This window comes from Rhinatrema bivittatum, chromosome 7 (assembly GCF_901001135.1).
Source record: "Rhinatrema bivittatum chromosome 7, aRhiBiv1.1, whole genome shotgun sequence".
Lineage (NCBI taxonomy): Eukaryota > Metazoa > Chordata > Amphibia > Gymnophiona > Rhinatrematidae > Rhinatrema > Rhinatrema bivittatum.
In genome coordinates, this window is record NC_042621.1 from 234,148,176 (window position 1) to 234,175,296 (window position 27,121).

The following is a 27,121-nucleotide window of genomic DNA, read 5'->3' on the forward strand; positions in this document are numbered from 1 at the left end:
GACACATAAACAGCATTTTTTAGCATGAAAATCAAAGACAACACTACTTTACCCTGTAGATTTGAATGTGAGTGAATTAAAGAGCAAAAATAGATGTTTCCTTGGTTATCCTTTTTACATTTTGTAACCTCTATAGAATTGACTTGCATTGAGCTAGTATTCTCACAGGACAAGCAGGATGGTAGTCCTCACATATGGGTGACATCATAGGATGGAGCCCTGTATGGAAAACTTTTCTGTCAAAGTTTCTACAAAGCTTTGACTGACACTGGCACACTGAATGCACTGAGCATGCTCAGCCTGCAATTATTCCTGTGAGCCACAGGTGTCTCCCTCAGTCTTCTTTTTTCCACTCTGTAGTAAGCATAGCGGTTAGGAGCTCTGTGAGAAATTCTAACACTTTTTCTTCATGGAAACACTTAAACTTTTACTTCACAAACACTTTTCCCTACACGGGTCTCCCTTCACGTACGTTTATTCGACGCTCGGTGAGTACTATGCCCTATTTTTTCAGTCGGTTCCTGTCACCTCCCTGGCCTGCCAATCGACTGCAGCCTTCCCTCTCCCTATGTTTCAGTTAGCCACAAATAGCCTGTAAGTGTCCCTCTGTGACACTGTGCCTGGTTATTAGCGCTAGTGGGACAGGGATTTCCACGGTTTCCATTGCCGCCAGGGCCCTTGTCGATTCAGGTCCTTCGATTTCCTCGGTACCCTCGCACAGTCAATGCTCCCATCGCTACCATCAGTGCCCCCTTCAGACCGTCCTGGATTCTTAGATGCCATCGGTACCCCTCCCTCCTGCGATACACTGATGCCATCAGTCCCTGCATCGTTTCTATCAGTGGTGTCCATGTTTTTCATCCATGGCACTGATTTTTCCTTGGGTTTCATCGGTGCCATCATTGCCTGGATGGATGTCATTGACGTACACCTTGTCTCATCGGTGCCATCCATGCCCGGGTCGATGCCACCATTGCCCAGGGCACTTCCATCAATGCCAGGGCCATTTCTATCAATGCCATCCTTTATTTTCTTGATGCCATCGATGCCCAGGACATTTCCATCGATGCCCAGGTCCATTCCATTGATGGCCATCGATGCCAGGTCGATTCCATCGATGGACATCGATGCCAATGCCAATTCATGGGTTGCATCGATGCCAATGTCAATTCCATCGATGCCAAAGTGGATTCCATCGATGCCCATGTCGGTGTCATCGATGCTCATGTCGGTGCCATTGATGCCATGGACGCCATTGGTGCCCAAGTCGATCCAATCGATACGTAGATGCCCGTGGCCATGCCGTCGATGCCCGTAGCCATGCCACCAATGCCGTTGGCACCCGCCTCCATACATCGATGCCCTCGATGCCCACGTTGTTTCCATGGGTGTCTTTGACATTCCTATTGATGCAATCATTGACTCTGTCGATGCCGGTATCATTTTTCCGATACCAGCGATGTTTTTTCGATTATTCGATGCCACATCGTTCCCATAGATACCTACGCCAATGCCATCAGTGCTTCCATCACTGTCATCATTGCTCTGGCCGAGTCATCGATGTTTTTTTGATATATATTTTTGACAATACCCTCGAGGCCGCTTCGGCCGCCATTGACACCGTCAATACCGACATAGCACCGCCACGTTATGCCCTTGCCTAAACACAGTGCTCCATGCTTTGGGTTCTTATTAAAGCCCCGTATTAGCCTACGACACTATATAGTACCATGAGTAGTGCAGGCATGCTGACAGTCCATCATCAGTTGCCATCCAAGACAGCGAGGGCATCCATCTCGGCGCTGGGGAAAGACCGGGCCGAGCACCGTGGCATGCATCACCATGACACGGTGACCGTCCGCCACCGATGCTATCCAGCACATTGGCGCTATCCTTCTTGATGCTGGACAATGCTTGGGCCGAGCAACATCACCACTGCCATCAACACTGTTCCGCACAGTATTGGCAGTCCTTGGTGCTCCAGAAACACCGGAACAAGTTCCGAAGAAGTTTGCACTGGCGTCACGAGACATCGAGCTGCTGCAACGAGGGCTGGGTTCACGAGCTGTTAATTGGCTCCCCTGTTCCCGAGGCATGCCCCAACTACATCAGTGTGGGATTGTGGCCCTCCACAAAATACTACCGTGGTAGCGCCAGCCACGCTCAGCCTGTCTCCTCTATACCTGCGCCACCATACCAGGCATCAGAGTTGAGATGGGCGTCTACTCCCTCGATGACTCCTGAAATCCACGGAGACAGCAATCTTCACCGGCTTGTCCTTCGGCGATCCATGTCGGATGGTAAGTACCCGCTTCTGCGGCATTCCCATTGAGATGTGTTCTATAATTCAAGCCACATGGGTCGAAAAGTTCTAGGTCAGGTACCTTCCAAGAAATGTATTAGTGTCACATATCGCTATGCCAGCTATGTCAGCCACAATACCAGGAGAACCTCTCTATCATTTCTTTGGGATTGCATCAGGGCTTCCTCCCTTTTTCAGCAATGAGGCTCTGTACTGATTAATGCTCTGGCTTCTGGTTTCTGCTTCAGAACCAAAGTTCCAGGTGCATTCGCTGATCTGCTAAACACGAGATCCAGCAAATACTGCCTCAAGTGCAAGTCCACCTCGAAGCCTGACGACAGATCTCTATGTCTCCTTGTACAGCACACAGAAATGCGGGTAAGACTTTACCGCTCACGCTCCCGTGGGAGGTTACATGATATCCAGATTACATCAGCCCCTCCAGTTGGACAACTCCTGGTCTCCCAACTGGCCGGATATAAGAGCGGCCACCACACCTTGTACCAAAGTTACCGGTACACTTCTCCAGACGCTACCAAGCACAGAGTGGGGGAGTGGGGTTGGGGAGTTTTAACTACACTATTCTTTCTTTCAAAAGAAAGTAGTTACTCTCCGCCCATCCTGGACCTTAGAAATACCAACTTTCTTCAGAAGGCACAGGTAAAATGGTATCTCTCGTTACCATGCTTCCATATTGCAGTAAGTACATTACCTCTTATCTTTCTATGTGCTTCATGGTGAGTCAACAATATTACAATCCCAAGCTCTGCCGGTTGCACCATCTTCGGCAACTGGGGTATTCATTGAATCACTATCAGGTGACTGCTGTTTCTCTGCGGAGTGCAACTTCATTCATGCTTTTCCTTGCATGGACAGCTGCATAATCAAAGTCAGTCCACGCAAGGAGCTCTAACTTCTTCATGACTCACTATACATTTACTAACTGGGATTACTGTCACTGCTATAAATCCCTTATACAACACTTCTGGACACCACAGTCATAATGACCTTCCTGTCCAGCATACGCGCAGACATTCTAATAAATTCTCACATGTCCCTGCGTGCATTTTCCATAACCTCAGCCCTTCAATTCTTTATTGTTGGTCCATGGGATTTTTTCACTATACACTTTCCTCATAGAAAACTGCTTTGAGTTAGATTCAGTGAAATTCCATTATCAGTGGGTCTAAGATGTTCAACCTCTTTCGTCCCTCATCCATATTGCAGATTTAGAACCAAAACCTAGTCTGATTCTGCTCATGCTCGCATTTACTAAGGGTTGTAAAGTTTGACCTAAAAGCTTCTCAACCCAATATGCGTCTACTCCACTCCAGGCACAGTTTCACATGAACTTCCTGGAGCTTGTAGCCATGCATTCTACCCCTATGCTTTCCAATACTGCCTCTGCAACAAATCTTTGTGCATACAGACAGACTGCATAGGGACAATGTGCTTTCCAACACACAAGCACGCATAACCTCTTAGCTGCTCTGCAAGGAAGCTGCACAGCTCTACCCTTGGCCCTTGCTCACTCCATGTATCCTCTGGTCACTTATCTAAGAGATTTACTAAATGCACTAGCGGACCTTCTCCATGTAGGTTTCCATCCTCTCGAATGGCCTCGGACTACAGGGTAGATTTTCAAAGGGGTACGCGCGTACCCCCCGAAAACCTACCCCAAACCCCCCCTGCGCGCGCCGAGCCTATTTTGCATAGGCTCGGCGGCGCGCGCAAGCCCCGGGATGCGTGTAAGTCCCGGGGCTTGCATGAAGGGGCGTGTCGGGGGCGTGCCCGGAGTGACGCGGCATTTTGGGGGTGTGTCGCGCGTGATGTGACTTTTTGGGGGCGGGGCTGCGGGCGTGGTTTCGGCCCGGGGCGTTTCGGGGGCATGGCCGCGCCCTCCGGAACAGCCCCCGGGTCGGGTCTTGGCGCGCGTGGATTTACATCTGCCTCCGGCAGGCATAAATCCATGGATAAAGGTAGGGGGGGGGTTAGATAGGGCCGGGGGGGTAGGTTAGGTAGGGGAAGGGAGGAGAAGGTGAGGGGAGGGCGAAAGAAAGTTCCCTCCGAGGCCGCTCCGATTTCGGAGCGGCCTCGGAGGGAACGGAGGCAGGCTGCGCAGTTCGGCGCTCGCAGGCTGCCCAAAATCGGCAGCCTTGCACGCGCCGATCCAGGATTTTAATGGATACGCGCGGCTATGCGCTTATCTATTGAAATCCCATGTACTCTTGTTCGTGCCTGGTGCGCGAACAAAAGTACGCGCTCGCCCAAATTTAGAAAATCTACCCCAACATGTGTAGCGGGAAAGATCGTCTAACGCTGAGGTCAACTGAACTTGCCCTCTGCGTCCGAATCGAACCATACGGTGCACAGATTCTACTTCCTACCCATATTTCCAATGCATTCCCATAGATGCCTTTCTTCCATCAAGGGCCTCTTAAATGTGTCTCTTCTGCTGCCTCTCATAGCCAGCACTCTTCTAATGTTGAACCGGGCCGGGGTTCACTGTTCCTCAGACCCACATCCTGGCCAAGACCAGTATGCTTCCCATACTTCTCAATCTATCATACCAGTAACCAATTCGCCTTCTCACAAGTCAGTCTCAAATCGTAGACTCACTGATGTTCTCAGGTACTGGTAGCGTCACAAAACCTTCCACACCTAAATCCTACCATTCAAAATGGCATGATTTACCACATGACGCATACAAAAGGGTATTTCCCTTTTTCTTTTTCTACACCACTCTTTTTTCTTACTCCCTCGGATTCTGCTCCCCAAACATCCTCCACATACGTTCACCTCTGTTCCAATTGGTGTATCATTTGGGAGTGGGGATACCCGATTAATGGTAAACCCCTTCTGAGTCAGCTTACCATGGATTATACCCTGATCAAGCCGCCTCTATTTTCACTAGTCACGGAATGGAACCTATATCTTATCCTTATAAGTCTCATACGTTCTCCGTTCAAGCCTTTCCATTCCTCTCATTTCACAGTTTGACATGGGAAATTCTTTCCCTCATAAATGTCGTTTCTGCCATCAGGGTCAGTGAGTTACACACCTTGTTACATACTCATCCGACCCTGTGTTCCTCCGTGACTGAGTGGTTTTACATATTCAACTTCATATCTTTCTTAAGGTAGATGTTGCATCTCACCTTACTCAGAATATACTCTGTCCATTTTTCCCAACACCTCTCACTCACCAAAGCGAGAGGGTGTTTTCCACTTCTTGGACAGTAATAGTGCACTTGCATTCTATCTAGATCACACTACATTCCATAGGAATTCCACCTAACTCTTCCCTTCTGTAGCAAGAGTCAAGCTGCGAGTTCCAGTGGGCAAACAGACCTATTCCTCCTAATTGACGGTCTGTATCTCTTTTTCCTACCAACAAGCAGATATTCCACTACAACACTGTGTGTAACCACACTCTGTTGCATCCGTCCCAGCCTTAATAGCTTCTTCTCGGCCGCTGCTGCTTGTACATATTTATCAGGCTGCAACCTGGAGTTCTCTCCATACCTTCGCAGCCCATTATTGCTTAGATACGACTAGCCGGCATGCTCCATGTTTGGCCAGTCCGTCCACTCTTATTCTTTTCGATTTAACTACCCAACATCCTTCCACCAACCCGTTAAGGGTTTCAGGATGCCCTCCGTTCCAAATTCCACTCCCGTCATTGCGCCTTTCGCGCGTCTTGGGTACATTTGGTGCGCTCTCGGGCATCCTCAGCTCGGTACTCACCCATATGTGAGAACTACCATCCTGCTTGTCCTGTGAGAAAGCAAGTGTTGCTTACCTATAACAGGTGTTCTCACAGGACAGCAGGATGTTAGTCCTCACGAAACCCACACGCCACCCCGCGGAGTTGGGTCTGTATACGTTTTTACTTTTATTTTAGTTTCGCTTGCGCTTTTAGCTATAAGACAAGACTGAGGGAGACACCTGTGGCTCTCAGGGATAATTGCAGGCTGAGCATGCTCAGTGCACGCAGTGTGCCAGTGTCAGTCAAAGCTTTGTAGAAACTTTGACAGAAAAGTTTTCCGTACAGGGCTCCATCCTGTGATGTCACCCATATGTGAGGACTAACATCCTGCTGTCCTGTGAGAACACCTGTTACAGGTAAGCAACACTTGCTTTTCTATATAAACCTGCATCTTTGAATTACAAGTGAAAGTCACTAAATTCTTTACAAACTTTTTTGCTGCACATAAACCAGACTTTTCATTATAATAACCACAAGATTAACTTTTACATTGTGCACTGCCCAAACTATTTATAAAAACAATGATCTATCATTATACTGCTTTAACGAAAAAAGACCAAGTCCTGAGAAAAAGAGAAAAAGTCTTTCATTCTTCATCAGCAATGCATTGCCATAGAGAATGTCAGTAGTCGCCTCAGGGCAAAATAAGGACAAAAAGAACAAGAAAAAGAAAACAATCCTTTGAATATTATGCAGAAGAAAATGTTTGAAACTTGTTGACCTTCCTTAATCTGAGGTAGTTGTCCTTAGTTTATTGCTTTCTACAGTCAGGAAGATGTCATCCTTGAGTGCCAATGCAGTGCAGGAGCCACAGGAAGAAACATAGAAATGACGGCAGAAAAGGACCAAATGGTCCATCCAGTCTGCCCAGCAAGCTTATGGTAACATCTGCCGCGCCATACAGGTCACCTCTTAAGGAAAAGAGCATAGTACAAATAGCACTGTCTTAGGCTATTTCTAAGTTTCAAGAACAGGAGACTAAGCCAGAACTGCATGCCTAGCAATTAAGTTCACTCTCTTCACAGTTTTCCTTGTTACAGGGCCTTGTTTGAAAATAATTTATTTCTTAGAGGTAGAGCTGAGAATTACTATCAGTCACCATATGAAATGCTGAAGAAATACTTCAGCTCAAAAATGTGCATCTCTGAGTACATGCACTTCCTTCCAGTGTCTAAGCAAGAACTGGCGGATGAGGCTGGTGAAATTATACTATTGGTATCAATGGATAACTTGGATGTCTCTACTCTACTTGAGTGTTGTGAGAAAGTCTGTTTAGTGAACCCTTGGCCCGGCTGTCTGGACAGAGGAGTCCAGACGATGGAAAAGGAGCCGGGAGGCGGAGCGGATCTGGCGAGAAGAGGAAAGTGTTCGCCCTGGAAACCCGAGACCCCCCCAGGAGGAGCCCGTAGGGATCCGGGTCGCTGGGACTTAGGAGATCTGGTGATCGGGGCTGGCTGAAGACGAGAAGAGTCGAGCAGGAGTCCGAGGGTCGAGGCTGGCTGAAGACGAGAAGAGTCGAGCAGGAGTCCAAGGGTCGAGGCTGGCTGAAGACGAGAAGAGTCGAGCAGGAGTCCAAGGGTCGAGGGTGGCTGAAGACGAGAATCTGGAAAGGCAGGAGCGGAACCACAGGAGCACGGACTGGAGCAAGCAGGAACAGAGCACGGCAGGAACCACAGGAACAAGGACTGGAACAAGCAGGAACAGAGCACGGCAGGAACCACAGGAACAAGGACTGGAACAAGCAGGAACAGAGCACGGCAGGAACCACAGGAACAAGGACTGGAACAAGCAGGGACGGAGCAGGCTGGATCCAGGAAAGCAACTAAGTACTCACAGGAGCGACCTCGTTGCAAGGCAAGGTAAGAGAGACTGAAGCTGGCTTATATAGCCAGCCAGCCTCCGACGTCAGAAAAGGGGCGGTTCAGCACTTCCGGGTGCTGGACCTACAAGAGCCGTCCCCTCGCGCGCGCGTACCCGGGCAGGGGGAGGAGCCAGAATCGGCCTCGACGGCGTCTCCACGAGGGAGACGCCGCTGCCATGCGGCTGACCAGGCCTGAAACTCCGGCGGAGCGCGGCGAACCCGGGGCCCTTGGCACGGAGGTAAGTGCCCGGTCGCTAGCCTGGCGACCGGGATAGCAACAGTACCCCCCCTCTTACGCCCCCTCTTCAAAGGACTTGGCTTGTCAGGGTGGTCCAGGTGGAACTGTCGCAGGAGAGATTTGTCTAAGATGTTACGAGCTGGCTCCCAAGTATTGTCTTCGTCTCCGCAACCCTCCCATGCTAACAGATACTCCCAACGTCTGTTAACAAAGCTAGTGTCCAGAACTTCACGGACTTGAAAAGTGGGATCTTCTGCTGTGGGCGTCGGGGAAGAGTCAGGCGATCTAGGATGAAATTTAGAAAGTATGACTGGCTTTTAGTAGAGAAACGTGGAAAACGTTGTGGATGCGCAGGGAAGTGGGTAGTCGTAACCTGTAAGATACCATGCCCACTCTTTCCACAACACGGAAAGGGCCGCAGAATTTGGGTGCCAACTTCTTAGAGGGTTGTCTGAGATGGAGGTTTTTAGTGCTAAGCCAGACTCTGTCCCCTGGGAGGAACAGTGGTGCAGCTTTTCGATGTCTGTCGGCGTATCGTTTGGAAGAAAGTGCTACCCTTTGGAGTCGGCACTGCGTGGAACCCCAAAGTCTACCCAGTTGGTTAGCGGTTGACTGGGCGGCAGGTGAGGAGACCGGCACTGGAAGTGGCAAGGGTGGCTTAAGCTGTTTACCGTATACAATCTGGAAGGGAGACCTTCCGGTTACGGCGTGCACTTGATTGTTGTAGGCGAATTCCGCCCAAGGTAGTAGATCTACCCAATTGTCTTGCTTGTGGTTGATAAAAGCTCTCAAAAAGAACTTCAATGAATGGTTCATGCGTTCTGTTTGACCATTGCTCTGTGGATGGAACGCAGTGGAGAAACTTAACTGTATTTTAAATTTTTTGCATAACGCTCTCCAGTACCTGGCGGTGAACTGAGACCCCCGGTCGGAGACTATATCGAGAGGCAAACCATGAATGCGAAATATATGGTGAATGAACAACAAAGCCAGTTCTATAGCGGAGGGGAGTTTAGGTAATGGCACAAAGTGGGCCATTTTAGAAAATCGGTCCACTGTGACCCAAACGACAGTCTTGCCTTGAGAAGGTGAAAGTTCTACAATAAAGTCGGTCGCAATGTGTGTCCAAGGTTCCTTAGGGATTGGTAATGGCTGTAACAACCCCCTTTGAGGACCACTTAAGGGTTTCTGAAGAGCGCAGGTAGGACAGGAACTAACGTAAAGAGAAACATCCTTCCGCAGTCCAGGCCACCAATAGAAGCGGCCTATAAGGTCCAGAGTCCTTTGTACTCCTGCGTGCCCTCCGGTTAAGGAGTCATGCCCCCAGGTTAAGACCTTCTTACGAAGTCTCTTAGGCACAAGAATCTTAGTAGTGGTGTCCAGCGGAGTGAGATTTAGTTGTATACTTGCGGGGTTCAAGATATGCTGCAAACCCTCCTCCTCCTTGGGTTGAGTGGTACGAGATAGAGCGTCTGCCCGAACATTCTTTTCCGCGGGGCGATACTTAAGAATGAAATTGAAGCGGCTGAAGAACAGTGACCACCTTGCTTGACGAGGGTTCAACCGTTGGGCTTGAGCCAAGTACTGTAAATTCTTATGATCAGTATATACAGTCACTGGATGATTGGCCCCTTCAAGCCACTGTCTCCATTCTTCGAAGGCGAGCTTGATAGCAAGGAGTTCTTTGTCTCCGATGCCATAATTGCACTCGGCCGGTGAGAATTTCTTTGAAAAATAAGAGCAAGGCATTAACTTGCCTGAAGCATCATGCTGACTGAGGACGGCCCCGACCGCCAAACTGGAAGCGTCAACCTCAACAATGAAAGGACGCTGCAGATCTGGATGGCGCAAGCAGGAATCTTGCAAAAAGGCTTTTTTTAATTCTTCAAAGGCGAGACAAGCCGACGTAGACCAATCATGAGTGTCGGCGCCCTTGCGGGTGAGTGCAGTGAGAGGAGCCACCTTTTGGGAGTAGTGTGGTATAAAGTGTCTGTAAAAGTTGGCAAAACCAAGAAATCGTTGGAGAGCCTTTAAACCCACAGGATGGGGCCAATTAGAGATCGCTGCGACCTTTTCTGGGTCCATTTGGAAGCCAGAAGAAGAAATGATGTATCCCAGGAAAGGAAGTGTTTCACACTCGAACTGACACTTCTCTAGTCTGGCATATATATGATTGTCTCTTAATGCGTGCAACACGCGTTTGACGTGACGGCGATGAGAGACGAGATCTGGAGAGTAGATCAAAACATCGTCAAGATATACGATGACAAATGAGTGGAGCATCTCCCGCAGTACCTCATTCATTAGATTTTGGAAGACAGCTGGTGCGTTGCATAATCCGAAGGGCATTACAAGGTATTCGTAATGGCAGTCCCGGGTGTTGAAAGCTGTTTTCCATTCGTCCCCGGGACGGATACGGACTAGATTATAAGCCCCACGCAAGTCAAGTTTCGTGAAAACTTTAGCTCCTTGAAGTCTGTCCAAAAGTTCTGGTATTAGAGGAAGCGGGTACCGATCTTTCTTGGTGATAGTATTCAATCCTCGATAATCAATACATGGCCTGAGGGTGCCATTCTTTTTGGCCACGAAAAAGAAGCCTGCCCCAGCTGGTGAGTGAGATGGCCGAATAAAGCCCTTGGCCAGATTCTCCGTGACATAGTCCGACATTGCCCGAGTCTCAGGTATAGACAAGGGGTAGACCCTGCCTCGCGGAGGAGTAGTGTCTGGAAGCAAGTCGATGGCACAATCGAACGGACGATGAGCAGGGAGAAGTTCTGCTTTTTGTTTTGAGAATACATCTGCAAAGCTCTGGTAAGGGCCTGGAAGCTCCAAGACAGCCTGACAGAGTGGAACAGTCGACTTCAGAGGCAAGTGCAAACAGTTCTGAAAGCAATAGGAACTCCACTGGGCAATTTGAAGAGAATCCCAGTGAATAATCGGAGCATGCTGTTGCAGCCACGGAAGACCTAAGACTATAGGATGCACTGATTTCTCCAACAGCATAAACGAGAGTCTCTCGGTATGGAGCGTCCCAGTCCGAAGAGTGATAGGTCCTGTGATCTCCGAGATGTCTCCCGATAACGGAGTTCCTTGGATAGAGGTGACTCGAAGCGGAGGGTTCCGAGGTAGTGTGGGAAGCCCCAGTTGACATACTAGTTCTTTCAAAATAAAATTTCCTCCAGCTCCGGAATCGATAAACGCTAGAGTCTGGAAGGAACCTCCTGGGTAATCCAGGGTAACAGGTACCGTACATTGAGGAGCAGGATTAAGGCAACCTAGAGAGATCTCCTCCTTCTTCCCTAGGTTCAAGTGTTTTCCGGCCTCGCGGGGCACTGAGCCAGTAAGTGACCCTTGGCGCCACAGTACAGACACAATCCTAGAGTGCGCCGTCACCTCCTCTCCTCCTCGGTTAACGGTGTTCGCCCAATTTGCATGGGCTCCTCAGAGGAGTTGTGAGTAGGAGTGGATTGTGGCTTATGAGACGAGGAGAGAGGTCTTGAAAAGGTGGGTGCCAGGGAAACCGGTCGCCGAAGCATTCGGCCCTCTTTGGCTCGCTGCTGTAGGCGTCGATCGATTCTCCCTGCCAAGTCTATCACCTCGTTCAAGGTAGTGGGAATTTCCCGAGTCATCAGTTCGTCTTTTATACGACTTGCGAGACCTTCCAAGAATATGCCTCGCAAGCAGTCGTCTTGCCACTTTAACTCCATGGCCAGGGTGCGAAATTCAATAGCGTAGTCCGCTAACGTGCGGGGACCTTGCTTTAATTGTAGAATTTCAGTAGTGGCGGTAGACTGGCGAGCTGGTTCATCAAAAGTTTGTTTGAAATGATCCACGAACCTTTGCAAATCTTGTAGTAAGGCATCTTGATGTTCCCAGAGTGGCGAAGCCCATAACATGGCTTTCCCGTCAAGCAAGGACAAAATGTAGGCTACCTCGACAGCATCCGAAGGAAATTGTCCCGGCAGCAAGGTAAAGCGAATGAAGCACTGATTCAAGAAGGCCCTACAAGTCTTGGCGTCCCCAGAATAACGCGTAGGAGCCGGAAGCTGGGTCTGCACGGACGGCTGAGGTACCGGTGCCGGGAGTGGAGGCTGTACCACTACATCGAGTGGCTGAGCGTCCACGCGACTCGCCAGACGATCTACAGTGGCAGCCAACACTTCAATGCATTGCTGCTGTTGCTGGATTCTTTGGGCCATTCCCGGAATGGCCTGCAGGCCGGGAGTGTCCGCCGGGTCCATGGCCTTGCAAACTGTTATGAGAAAGTCTGTTTAGTGAACCCTTGGCCCGGCTGTCTGGACAGAGGAGTCCAGACGATGAAAAAGGAGCCGGGAGGCGGAGCGGATCTGGCGAGAAGAGGAAAGTGTTCGCCCTGGAAACCTGAGACCCCCCCAGGAGGAGCCCGTAGGGATCCGGGTCGCTGGGACTTAGGAGATCTGGTGATCGGGGCTGGCTGAAGACGAGAAGAGTCGAGCAGGAGTCCGAGGGTCGAGGCTGGCTGAAGACGAGAAGAGTCGAGCAGGAGTCCGAGGGTCGAGGCTGGCTGAAGACGAGAAGAGTCGAGCAGGAGTCCAAGGGTCGAGGGTGGCTGAAGACGAGAATCTGGAAAGGCAGGAGCGGAACCACAGGAGCACGGACTGGAGCAAGCAGGAATGGAGCACGGCAGGAACCACAGGAACAAGGACTGGAACAAGCAGGAACAGAGCACGGCAGGAACCACAGGAACAAGGACTGGAACAAGCAGGAACAGAGCACGGCAGGAACCACAGGAACAAGGACTGGAACAAGCAGGAACGGAGCAGGCTGGATCCAGGAAAGCAACTAAGTACTCACAGGAGCGACCTCGTTGCAAGGCAAGGTAAGAGAGACTGAAGCTGGCTTATATAGCCAGCCAGCCTCCGATGTCAGAAAAGGGGCGGTTCAGCACTTCCGGGTGCTGGACCTACAAGAGCCGTCCCCTCGCGCGCGCGCGCGTACCCGGGCAGGGGGAGGAGCCAGAATCGGCCTCGATGGCGTCTCCACGAGGGAGACGCCGCTGCCATGCGGCTGACCAGGCCTGAAACTCCGGCGGAGCGCGGCGAACCCGGGACCCTTGGCACGGAGGTAAGTGCCCGGTCGCTAGCCTGGCGACCGGGATAGCAACATTGAGGCCTCCCTTGGTTAAGTTCTTGGAAGAGGAATATTGATTGTGGTGTTTGCTCTGGGAATGGATAAAGATTTAGTTTTGAAGCTCTGCTTCCAGAATTGTTCTTCAGAGTGAATTTTTTTCCTGGCCGGAGACTAGGAAGATTTGTCAGTTAAGAGCCAGGCAATAGGGCTTGCTGCTACATTTTTTCTAAAATATTTTTGGAAATGTATTATTATCTATCATGATAAGATTATTTTCTATGATCCTTCACATCTGGCACATTTTCTTTTTTTATTTATTTATTTATTTATTTATTTATTTATTTATTTATTTATTTAATTCTTTATTTATCGTCTTTTAACAAATATACAAATGAAATTTGTATCAGAAAAACAGAGATACAGAAGATAACAAAATAGTCTCTAGGATCTCATCCCTCACAAGACTTTTTAACTTCCAACAATAACATACTATTTAAATCACTCTTATTACATAGGAAACATGGAGAGAAAGGAAATATCAGAAGGAGTTTACAAGGAAATCAAATACAATATGCATGCCCTTGTCACATCTAATTCTCTATCATCCCATTATTCTCATCGGGTAATCTCCTGCCAGACAAAAAGGCCTTCAATTGATCTGGTATAAAAAAGATATACGTATTCCTGGCTAGTTTTATGATGCATTTACATGGGTAGCGTAGCTTGAAACTACCCCCCAATGCTAGGGTCTCAGGTCTCATCTGAAGAAATTCTTTTCTACGCTGTTGCGTAGACTTTGCCAAGTCTGGATAAACTCGAATAAGACCCCCACAAAACAATTCAGTAATATTTTTGAAATAATTCCTCATTATCTTAGAAATAGCATTTTCATCAAAAAAAGAGACAAAGAGAACTGCACGATCTATTATTTCTACATTAGAATTTTCAAGGTAATTGGTCAGATTTTGCAAATCTGGCCCTTGGGGAAATACTGAAGGAGTGCTAGTTTTCTTTGGTAAAAAGAACAATTTCTTAACTGGTGGTATCTCTTGCTGAGGTATCTTTAAAGCTTCCATTACATATTTCTTAAATGAAAAAAGTGGGATTTCTCCCATTAAGATCGGGAAATTCAAAAATCTCAAATTCAAGTGTCTCATATGATTTTCTATGGACTCCAACCTCCTTAATGTTGAAATTCTTTCTGCTATAATTGAAGCGTTTGTAGTTTGGAGGCTTTTTATTTATTTGTCTTATGGAGTTATCTTGTTCTATAAATTTCTGACGCGTGTCTTTCTCGAGTGTCCCCACTTTGGCTGAAATTTCATCTAATTGTAGGGACTGATTGTCTAGCTTGGTAGACATCCTCGTCATGAGGTCCCAGATGTTATCCAGGGTTATTGTCGCCGGTTTGTTAAATTGCTGGGTGAGAGATTTTTTTACCCCGTGTCTAATGCTTTCCTCCAGCTCTCCTGATGTTCTGGGGACAGCCGTCGCCATTTCCTCTCATCTCCCTGGCATCTCAGCTGCACGGGGTTGCAGAATTGCTCCTGCCTCTCCAGCCGTCCGGGCGCTTTCTGATCCACTCAGCTGGGTACATTGAACCTCCTCGGTTTGTATCTCAGCTCCTTCAGCGACCGTTGGGGGCAAAGCTCATACCGGCGTTCTGGGATCCGGAGGGCTCAATGATGTTTCCCCGGGGGAGTATAGCTCTCCTTCCGCCGACTCTCCAATGGGGCTATGTGCCCTCTGTTCTGATGTGACCACGGCGAACTCTGAAATTAAACGTTGTCCGGCAGCAGTGTCCTGGTCGGGTGGATAAACCCGGACTCTGCCCTTCCTTTTGTGAGGCATCTGTAAGGTATTTACGCCTTAAGCTTTAAATTTCAGAAATCTGCGGTCCGGAGCTAACGCCAGTGTTCCCGCTCAGGGCGCCATCTTGTTTTCTCTCCTCTGGCACATTTTCTTAAAGATTAATTATTATTTATTGTGGCGCTTCAAAGCAGATTATATTCAGATATTGTAGAAAGGCTCCTTATTCTGGACCCTCCAGATTCACTTGCAATTGTAATTTTCAATATGGATCTTACATTACTTTGACTCAGGCTGTAGAGCTAGTAATGTGATGTTTTATTGTGTTTTCCTTTACTCCATTTGGGTTCTGCCATTATAGAGAACTAGAGTTATTCTAGTGTTGTGAATATTTCTTATACAATTCTATATATGTTTAATGTTAGTGGAACATCTGTGATTTTTCCTTCAATGCATATTCTATTTGTATTGAGAAATTCCTATAAATAAAAAAATTAAAATATATACATTATCAACAATATTCCCCGATCTATGACATCCCCTACTACTACAACTAGGTATAGGATACCATGTATAGTGGATTACATTCAGTCCTGAATACTAGAGTCTATTATAGCCTTATGTATATATCTGTATATTATTTATTTCTGAGACTAAATACTACCTATTTCTATGCTAGCCACTACTCTGGCTTTTCCTCCTCCCAGTTCAAGTACCCCTGTTTATTGTAACTTTTCACTCTCTCCCTCTCTCCTAGCCTATTGTTCACGAAGTTGTTAATTTTAATGTTATTGCACCACTGTTTATTGTAAACCGATACGATATGATTGGTATCATGAGTGTCGGTATAAAAAAGACCTAAATAAATAAATAATAAATAAATTTATTTACAGTGTAATCTCTATTCAGAGCAATTGTTTCAAAACAGGTAATAAATTGAGGTTTATTTGTCCTTGAGTAGAAGAATTATATAATATACATATTTCAATAAGAGCTAATAAATTTTGACTCAAAATATATTAAAATGTTGCACTAAGTGGTCACATGATGCAGTGAGACAGGGAAGATGTGTTTTCTGTGGCTTTGGATGCCTTCCCTTGGGATCCACTAACATCTGGATCTTAACCTCTCCTTTTCAACTGATTTAACTCCTCGGTGGTGATTACACTTCATCCTTGGAGTGGTGAGAGGCGCATCGTGGAGGTATGTCTACCTGTTTGATGAAAAAATAGAAGGAGAGGCCAAGCATGATAGAGGGGAAAATGGCCGCCACTTCGGAACCTGTCTTAACAGGAGGGCTCACTGCAGCTTCTGTAGTGGATCTAACCTCTGCAGTAGTGACAGCCTAAGTGTTCCGGTTTAATGAACTTTCTTTGAAAATTGCAGACCTTAAAAGCTCCCTGTCAGAATCACACATGCGCTTGGAAACCATATAAAGCAGGGTTGGCCTAGTGGAGAACGACATGCTGGCACTAACTGCTAAAGTGGATAAACTTGAAAAACTGGTCAAAATGCACAAAGCTAAGATCGATGATCTAGAGAACCGCTCCCATCGGTCTAACTTGCGGTTCGTAGGCTTCGCTGATACTATCACTGATGAGAAGCTTCAGGAGATCCTGGAAAAATGGCTGCCAGTGGAACTAGGCCTGGCTGACCTCACTAATTGCCTGAGGATTGAGCTCATGCACCGCGTGGGACCCGTTTCTGTGGACAAGTCCAGATTGAGAATAGTCCTTGGGAAGATCTTAAAGTTTGCACATAAAATTTGTATCTTGCAAGCATATCGCAAGCACAAGGAACTTACCTATGAAGGCCACCGTCTACTGATCTGTCAGGATTTCTCGGTGGGAGTCTCAGCCTTGCGCCAAGAATTTGGGCCGATCTGTGCTGAACTTATAAAGAGGCAGTTGCAATTTACTTTGATATATTTCGTTAAGCTGAAGATCGGGACTGAGCAGGGAATTCGCTGGTGTGAATCCGTGCAAGCAGCTAAAGACTTTCTGGCCTCATTGCCGCAGCGAATAGCTGATGAATTGGAGACCTGATTCCATTTCATTGTGTCTGGGCTATGAGTGGGTTTTTTTTTCACATTTCTAAGTTTGGTTGGGGAAATCTGCCTTGGTTTGCTGCAGAACTGGTTTTTCTTGTCCCTTTGAACGGACAGGCTGTGTTTGCTTCTCAGCCGCGGAGCCCCTAGTGGAAGTCAAGCCATTCCTGTTGACTTTAATTACATTTGCTTATGTGCAGGAGACATTAGTCTTGCATAAAATTATCTACTCTGGCTGTCTTCACCTGCTGCGGGGACAGTTATTCCAATTCTTTTGGTCCTGTTGACATCTTACAGAATGTGTTAGAACATTTGGTTATCAGCAGTTTTATATGCTATTTCTGTTGTGTTACGCTCCATTTTTTCTATTTTACAGAGATTACTAGGGATGATACTGGCTTTACACAGTTCCAATATTTCATATATCCTGTGTATGTGGGGGATTGCTTGAGATAACTGTTTTTCCCCTCTTGGTCTCTTTTTATTACATTATTTGAATAATTTGAGGGAAGGCACCTAAGTGCATCAATGAACCTCACACTCTCTGACAAAAGAGAGTACGTAAATGTTCCATTTTTTTGTTGAAGAGAGGGTGGTGCTTATGGGGAGTAGGGTTGGGGAGGTGGGGTTTGAGGGGGGAGGGGAGAGGGGAGAGGGAAGCTAAATGGTGGGGGGGGGATATCAAAGTCAGGGTTATCTGTGTCATGGAAGTTGTGTCCAATGTTCCTTGAATTTAGGGATGTCCCCTTTTCAGGGGTGTCTCTGGGCGCAGAATTATGCAGATGGTCTTTCTCTGTCTTTTTATGGGAAGAGTATTCTACTTATAGTTTTTGTCCATGCCATCGATGGGGAGTTTAATTAAATTTATTATGTGGAATGTGGTAGGACTGGGCACCCCAGTGAAACAAGAAAAGGTGATATCTCACCTTAAAAGACAACAGGGTAAGGTGATGTTCCTACAAGAAACCCATATGTCTCCCTCAGAACATCTTAAACTTAAAAAATGAGGTATTAATCAGATTTTTGCTGCTTCAGGTTCTTCCCATAGTTGGGGGGGAGGTGGTCATTTTGATTCACAAATTGTCTCTTTTCAACTGCAGTCCTCACTTATTGACCCTAATGGCTTGCTGTTTGGGAATACATTTTTCACTGAAACAGTTGCTCGTGTTCTTCCCTTAGAGAGAGCTCCCATGATATTTTGTGGGGATTTTAACTGTCTGGACAGACAATCCATGAGAGGGTATCATACATTGGCCGAGTCCAAAGGTATTCCTTTTTTGTGCAATACTTTGTGACTGATAGATACCTGGAGGATGTTTCGTCCCAGTGATAAAGATTTTACCCATTATGCCCTTGCCAGTAAATTATATGTTGATCTCCAAATCTTTATTTTCTCAGGTAATTGGGGCGAAGATTGAATCCCTGGTTGTCTCTCATCACTGTCCGGTTTCATATGTTTTTCAGGGGTCGAATATGGGAGGTGACTTTGTACTTGGAAAATGTCCCACTGGCTCATGCAAGATAAAGCTTTTGCAAAATATTTACTCTCTCACTGGCAAGAGTTTGAGCGACATAATACCCAGCATAAAGGGGAGCCAATTTTGTTTGGGAAACCGTGAAAGTTGTTCTACAGGGGGACATAGTTATGGTATTGCTAAGAAATGGGAACTGGACAGGGATATCCTAGTTCTCACCAAACAATTGAATGGTCTAAAGTGGAAGTTACTGGATTGACCTTCTGAGTTGGTTAGACTCCAGTTTCTCTCCATTTAAAAGGTACTAAATGACAGTATACAGAAGAAAGCAACCTCATCTCTGCTATCTTTAAAGCACAAACTATTTTTATACAGGAACCGATCAGGTAAATTACTTGCACATCTGGTGCGCAAGGATCGCAAATCTGCTTTTGTTGCTGGATTGCACTCAAAATGGGGGAATTTGGCCACCACGAATCAGGATATCAGTGCACTTTTTAGAAAGTATTATGAAACTCTATATACAGTGGATAAAGGGGAGGTCTCGGTAACAAACCATTTTTTGAATAAGATTAGGGTACCCTCTTTAACTCTATCACAATTCACATTTCTTAATAGTCCTATCACAGAAGCAGAAGTATTGTCTGTCATTCAAGCCTTACCTAATCTTAAAGCACCAGAACCTGATGGCTTGACAGCATATTTTTACAAGGTGCTGGTAACCTTAGTGCTTGATAGTTTGAGGAATTTGTTTGTTACTATGATTCAGACGGGTACAATGCCAGAAACGTAGAGAATGACGCACATAGTTGTTCTTCCTAAGCAGAGACAGGATCCACAATTGGCATCTTCATCTTGCCCTATCTCCTTATTAAATGTGGACATAATAATGTATACAAAATTGTTGGCTAATAGATTAGCGGATATACTGCCATGTCTGATCTCCCCCAGCCAGGTGGGATTTTTCAAAGATCATCGCTCAGTATCAATATAAGTAGACTCCTTGTCTTGCTGGACCTATGTAAGTCTGGCACCTGTCCTGGTGGGATTTGATGCGGACCTATGTAAGTTTGCATACCTGTCCTGGTGGGATTTGATGCAGAAAAGGCCTTTGATAGGGTCTCATGGGATTTTCTGCTCTGTGTCTTGGATTTATTTGGATTTTTTGGTTTTATAACTCAAGCAATTGCGGTACATTATAGTAATCCAATGGCTAAAATATGGATAAACTGTATTCCCTTCGATCCGTTCCAGTTATCCCAAGGGACCAGGCAGGGTTGCGCTCTGTCTCTCTTATTATTCATTTTGACTCTGGAACCCCTTGTGTCGATGGTGAATGGTGTGCCCCAGGAACATGTTGTCTATCAGGGTGTCCCTCTTCTGACCTCATTTCTGTTTACAGATACCATTCTCTTGTTCATGCCTCAAGCAAAATGCTTACTCTCGAAGGTGTTTATTTATTTATGTATTTATTTGTTTGTTTATGTATTTATTTATTATTTTTATATACCGACATTCGATCTCAATTGAGATATCGCACCAGTTTACATTCAGGTACTGTAGGTATTTCTCTATCCCCAGAGGGCTTACAATCTAAGTTTTGTACCTGAGGCAATGGAGGGTAAAGTGACTTGCCCAGGGTCACAAGGAGCGACAGATATTTTTGGGGACTATGGAATGTTCTCTGGTCTTAAGTTAAATCTGGAAAAATCGGAAGTTTTAGCCATCTTGGGGCATTTGCATGAAAATTGGGGTCCTTTCATTTGAGATGTGAGATGTCTTACATCAAGTATTTAGGAGTTTGTATCCACGGGGACCCTATGCAGTGGTATCATGTCAATGTCCCTATTATACTTCAGGAATTTAGAGGTCATACTTTGAGCTGGATGAACCTTCCATTGTCCTTAATGGGGAGGATAGCACTGCTTAAAATGTCTCTCATTCCTATATTGTTATACCCCTTGCAAATGCTGTCACTAGTATTGTCCAATAGGGATCTGAAAAGTTTACTATGCATTTGTGCTAGGTTTTTGTGGAACGATCGTAAGGCTAGAGTGTCTCTTGGGAAATTGATGATAACCAAACTAGGAGGAGGCTGGGGATTTCCCAATATCCGTTACTACAATTTAGCAAGCTCATTACAAGCTGTGGGCAACTGGCTGTTGGTTGGTGTTTCTTTTGCAGATGTTTCTTGGAAGCTAGTTTTGTTCATGCATAGTTTACATTTTTTATTGCATGCAGGAGTTGTCTCTGGTTTTGTAGCTAATAATTTGCTTATCCAATATATGCAATATGGGTAGCGTACACTGCGGAAAATGCTATCCTTACCATGGAAAGTTACACCTTGGTTGCTGATCTATGGGAGCCCGTGGTTCCCTGTGGGTGATGCAACTTCATTTTTCACAAACTTATCACAGTCGTTCTCTTTTCAGTATTGTCAGGACAATTTTAATTTTCTAACAAAGGATTTCTTGTACTATCTTCAGTTACGTAGCTTTATTTCCAAATAGATTAATCCCATCTTTATATCTCCTTCCTTGGCTCCTTTTCAGAGATTACTTGGCTTTTATAAGGGGGGGGAAACATTCCTTAGCAAAGTTGTATAAATACCTACTCTGATACCAATTATCGTACATTGTCTACATTAGCTTTGGTTTGGAATAATGACTTGGGGACAGACTTGGAAGGAGATGATTTATTTGAAAGCTCAATTATGCTCAACAGTAGTATACTTTCGATACTGATTAGGGAACAACATTTGCGAGTTATCATATCTCCTCAGAGAGCACTACAAATGAAGCTCTTTGAGAGTCCGAGGTGTCGATGATGCTCAGAACCCAATGCCACCTTAAGACAAGGTCTCTGGGACTGTGCCCCTATACAGCGGTTCTGGGTGGAGATCTGGAAATTTTTCCAGGATTAGTTCCATCTAATAGTTCCAGAACAGGTGTCTGTGCCTGTCCTAGGAGTAATGTCTGATGATGCCCTTGCTACTGATTGTGAGATGATGCTTTTGACAAAAGAGCTTTCTATTGTGAGGCGATGTATATTGGTCAGATGGATTAAGGGTGACGATCCCACATTCTCTTTCTGGCATGCTGAGATGCTGGATTTTTATTAATGAATTTCAAAACTTGGTGCCTAGGTGTCAGTGGTAAGAGGAACAAATCATTTCCTAGTATTTGGCGTGCGTTTATAGTGCAGTTACCTCCATCTGTCAGGACTCGATTCCCCCTGAATGACTGATCTGCCTCCATGAGTGACCTTTCTGACCAGGCTCCCACAGTGCTTACTAAAGTGTAAAGGGACTCCTTTGGTACTCTTTCTCATGTCTCTATATCAATTGGTTAACTTCGGTGAGGGCTGGGGTGAGCAGGGGAGAGATTTTGGGGGCGAGGGGCTGTAATGTATTTGATGCGATTTTATTGTTTTATATCTTTCTTTTTACTTGTATTTATGCTGGGGCATCATTAGATGGTTTTTCTACCCCTTTTTCGTGTCATTGTATCTTAAATGTACCTAGTACGGTATATATGTAATGTTCCACATGTTTGGGTCTTTAAAATGAATAAAGATATCATAAAAAAAAGTTGCACTATATACATCACTTCTGAAGCTACAAAATCCTGATCAGTTATGAAAATATATCAATTCATACTAGACCGTTCATTAAAAACAAACAGGCCAATTTTCAAATGATTTAGGCTCCTACCTTTTGTAGTTGAGATCCTAAATTAGCTCTTTTGAAAATTTACTAGAGATGAGTGCCTAAATTTAGGCTTCTAGTTTTACTTAAGCTGATACAATAGGAGTAATATAAGACTTCCTCAATCTGTCCCTTTTGACATGGAGCCATGTGATCACTCATAATCTATTTGGAAGAAAAGTCTGAGCTGAAGAACTGTTTGGTGTTCCCTTTGAAATGTGATTTTCTTTCTTTGTAGAATACCTATGAATGGCAGAATCTGATGAGCAGAGTTCTTGTAGCTGTGGAAATGCATGCTTGCAATAACCTGGGATTCATGGATTTTGCTGTTCCAAACTTGTCTCAGGTATGTAGCGTTATCTTATTTTCTTTTCAGTTAACAGTACTAATAAACTGCTGATGAACTTGGTAAACATTTTGTTAAGAATAATATAGGCAGTTTTTTAAATATGTGGTTTGTTGTATTAAATATTCATAGTTTCTAAATTAAATTATTTACTTTATCTGAGTAAATCAGTTACCCTGAGCACTTAGCAATAAGTATTAACTGTAGGTTAATTTAATGTACATTTTAAAAATATACAGATTTTACTAGTATTGCAGAGGTTTGTACAACAGATATGGTTTGCAGATCCATTGGTTGCAGTCCTCTTTATTTATTTATTTATTTATAACTTTTTCTATACCGAAGTTCAGGTAACAGAGTTACTTATCACTCCGGTTTACATTGCAACAGATATAAATATTAAACAATGACAACAAGTGTCTTACAGAGAACAGGGAGAGACAACTTGGATAACATAACTGGGAACAAGAACATTACAACTTGGAGACAACTTGGATAACATAACTGGGAACAAGAACATTACAAACTATTAATGCGAAACAAGTCCATGGAGAGGGAGATTAGCTATTGGTGTCGACAATGGTCTTAAGGGTCTATATAATAACCAGGATCAAAGAAGGTCTGGTCTAGTTGCCCAGTAGAAATACTATGCATTGCAATGCAGAAGACCTGGGTTAAAGTCCTGAATCAGGTCTTCTGTTCCCCAGGCCGGCTAGTCAGGGTTGGGGATTCTGCGGAGGCTAGGGATGTGCATTTGTTTAAAATGAACGGCCTATCCACGGCAAATATACCATATTTGTTTGATTTGTTTGCCCCCGAAAATGTATGAGCAAGTCCCATGAATGAAACATATGTCATTAGTTTTATTTGTTTATGTTTCCCCATTGAAAAGCATTGACTGCATTAAAACAATAGACTCTGAGGCTGGGCAGGTCTTGTGGGAGTTTCCATAGCAAGCAGCCCTCATGGCTATGACTCATGTGTGAGGTCAGAGGAGAAGAGGGATATGTTGTCAAGGAAACCAGACTGACAAAGCAAGGGAACATATCTGAGGGAAGCATTTTTCTAAATCAGCGAATCACTGAACTTTCCTTTCTATCAGGTCGATCCAGTAAGGCCGCGGTAGAAACAGTGCGGCAGTGTCAGGCGCACCCTTCCTCCCCGCACCCACAGTTCTCTTCACTAACTCCCCGATACTCTCCTCTAATCGCATGCAAATGCATGCCGCGGCTTTAAAGCGGTAGGGAAGGGTTATGGCCGCGTAACCCATTTTACTGTATAGGCGCTTAATACAGCGCCTATACAGTAACCAGGGTACGACGGTACCTGTCATTTCAAATGTCATTTGGAATGACAGGAACCAGGAAGTGTAAAAAAACACGAAAAGTCTTTGTTGCTTCGTCGCTGTGTCTCTCCTCCCGGAGCAGGGCGCGAAAGCAGCCTTGCTCCGGGAGGAGGTGAGGCACAGCGGCGAAGACAGACGGGAGAGGAGAAAAAGCAGAGCCGAGCAAAGCGAAAGCGTGCAGCAAGCCGGCGAAATAGACCTGCGAGCAGAGGCAATAGCAGCGGTTCGGTAAGCCTGGCACCCTCCTTGATGTAGTACGTCCCGGATGCCCCCCCCCTCCCCAGCGCGCCCGCCACTACCCCTTTCATCAGCTGCATCCACTGCGACCCGGCAGTCCCGTGAGGCCTACAAAAAAGAAAAAAAATCCCCGGCTCCCGCGCCCCCGCACTGGCCCGCCGACTCTACCCCCCCCCCTCCTCCCGATCGGGCAAGGAGGCGGCGGCGACGAAAACCAAAGCAATTTTTTTTTTTCAAAAAGCAACATCACACATTGCATAAAATAATTTCTCCAGCCTTAAAGCGACTTACTTTTGGGATCTGTCAAGTAAGTCGCAAAAGTAACTTACTTTTCTGAAGCCATCACGATCGTAGCTCAAGACGAAGATGGCCGCCTGCACGGGGGAAAGCATGCAATTGGCCGCTGAAGACGTGAGGTCACGTCTTCAGCGGCCAATTGCACGCTTTCCCCGTGCAGGCGGCCATCTTCGTCTTCGTCCGGAGGAGCTAAGATCATGTTCCTGATGGCTTCAGAAAAGTAAGTTACTTTTGCGACTTACTTTTGGGATCTTGACAGATCCCAAAAGTAAGTCGCTTTAAGGCTGGAGAAATTATTTTATGCAATGTGTGATGTCGCTTTTTGAAAAAAAAAAAAATTGCTTTGGTTTTCGTCGCCGCCGCCTATCTGCCCGATCGGGTAGAGTCGGCGGGCCAGTGCAAGGGCGCGGGAGCCGGGGATTTTTTTTTTTTGTAGGCCTCACGGGACTGCCGGGTCGCAGTTGATGCAGCTGATGAAAGGGGTAGTGGCGGGCGCGCTGGGGGGGGGGGGGGGCATCCGGGACGTACTACATCAAGGAGGGTGCCAGGCTTACCGAACCGCTGCTATTGCCTCTGCTCGCAGGTCTATTTCGCCGGCTTGCTGCACGCTTTTGCTTTGCTCGGCTCTGCTTTTTCTCCTCTCCCGTCTGTCTTCGCCGCTGTGCCTCACCTCCTCCGGGTCGCAGTGATAGCATGGCGCTGTGAGGGGGGCGAAAGGGTATTTATTTATTTATTTATTTATTTAACAATTTTTATATACCGGCATTCGTAGGACACATCATGTCGGTTCACATTTAACTGAGAAAGGAAATTACAATGAACGAGGATAGAGAGAGTCAACGATATTACAATGAACTAGGAACAAGGATAGAGAGAGTCAACGAGCAAGGATACAACTTTGTAAAACGAACTGGATGATGATTATGCATGTTAAGAGTAGGTATGCATCAGGATGTAAAGGATGCATGTACCCTTAAGAACTTAACATATGAAATTATTTACAATAATAATATTAAATGTAGGGGCAGGGAGAAGGGGAAGGGGGTAGCGAGGGGGGGAAAGGAGAGGAGGGGGTAGGGGTATAGGAGAACGTTAAGGCAATGGCACTTTCAAGGAAAGGCTGTTTGTAGGAAGAGAGGGGAGGGGTAGGGGAGAGGCAGCAGGGTGCTGGGGAAGGGTGGGGGGAGGGAGCAGGGGGGGAGCTGGGAAGGTGAGGGAGCTAGAATGGTAGGGGAGAGGGGGGAGCTGGGAATTTTATTTATTTTGGGATGGCGAAGGGGAGGTTGAGGAGGGGGTGTGTAGGCTGAGCGGGAGCTGAGTAAGTTCGAGACAAGACAATGACTAGGATTGGGAGGAGTTGGGGTATGCCTGTTTAAAGAGCCATGTCTTGATTCCTTTTTTGAAATGGCTCAGGGACGGTTCTAGGCGGAGTTTAGCAGGAAGGGAGTTCCAGAGGGTAGGACCCGCAATGGAGAAGGCTCTGTCCCGGGTAGTGGTAAGGTGCCCAATTTTGAGTGAGGGGGTTTGAAGGGTGCCAGCGAGGGAGTTTCTGGTGGGGCGATTAGTTTGACGGAAATGTGGCATATCCTCAAGCCAGGGGGAGTTGTTTTTGTATAATGTGTTATGGAGGATGGTAAGTGTTTTGTATTGGGAACGGTAGGAAATGGGGAGCCAGTGGAGATCCTGTAGTATGGGAGTGATGTGGTCAGTTTTCCTGGTGTTTGTTAAGATTCTAGCCATAGCATTTTGGAGGATTTGGAGGGGTTTAATAGTGGTATATACCCATGAACGTTTAATAGTGGTATATACCCATGAACGGATTTGAGTGGGAGCGCTCTGTGAAGCGGGACATGCCCTTGAGGGGCATAATGGGTGGATGCAGCTGATGAAAGGGGTAGTGGCGGGCACGCTGGGGAGGGGGGGGGGGGGGCATCCGGGACGTACTACATCAAGGAAGGTGCCAGGCTTATTGTTTTATTGTGTTTGAGTATCTTAAGCGGTGTCGATGGATTTGTTACACAGTCCTAACTCCTACTAGGGGGAGGCGGTAAACTAACAGGTTAAGGCCGCGGCAAAACAGCGCGTTCCTAAGGAGATAATATCAGCGCCCGTTACAGTATCGGAGGGGAATAGCTAATTCCTTCATTATACAGCTTTTTTCGTTCATTTACATGCTGGGTGCGGAAAGGGTTAGGTGTTTATTTTAGGAAGCGCTAAGGACGCGAGAAACTGGAGACTGTATGGCTGGATGGCCTTACTCGTCTGTATTGTGCGCTCCCAGCACGTTACAGATGGGGAATCTTTAACTGCACGTTACTGGATCGACCTCTTTGTATTGCAATCCCTGACTGTTTCAGCTTGCAGTTGGATTCTGTCTCTCACTTGTAGAGGTTACATCCTGCATTGCTGTTGTCTTAGAATTCTATATTACACTGTTTCAACAGTGCTTTGGTTCAAGATTAGAAGCATTCCATCTGTTCTAATCCTGTAGGCTGTTAGCTGTTGTCACACTGTATTAATTTGCCCATGTTTATAATTTTTTTTTTAACATCTCACTGCTGTCACTGCTACTGACTTTAAG

At 46.1% G+C, this 27,121-nt stretch overlaps 1 protein-coding gene across 2 annotated transcripts in view; it reads left to right on the plus strand.

Annotated features, from left to right (window-relative positions):
- The window catches only part of CFAP46 (cilia and flagella associated protein 46), an 831,934-nt gene that overhangs the window by 277,163 nt on the left and 527,650 nt on the right, over positions 1–27,121 (plus strand). For both annotated transcript variants that reach the window (XM_029609979.1, XM_029609980.1), the window contains exon 22: positions 22,554–22,661. In XM_029609979.1, coding sequence (XP_029465839.1) covers positions 22,554–22,661 — 108 coding nt within the window. The remainder of the gene's footprint in view (positions 1–22,553; positions 22,662–27,121) is intronic.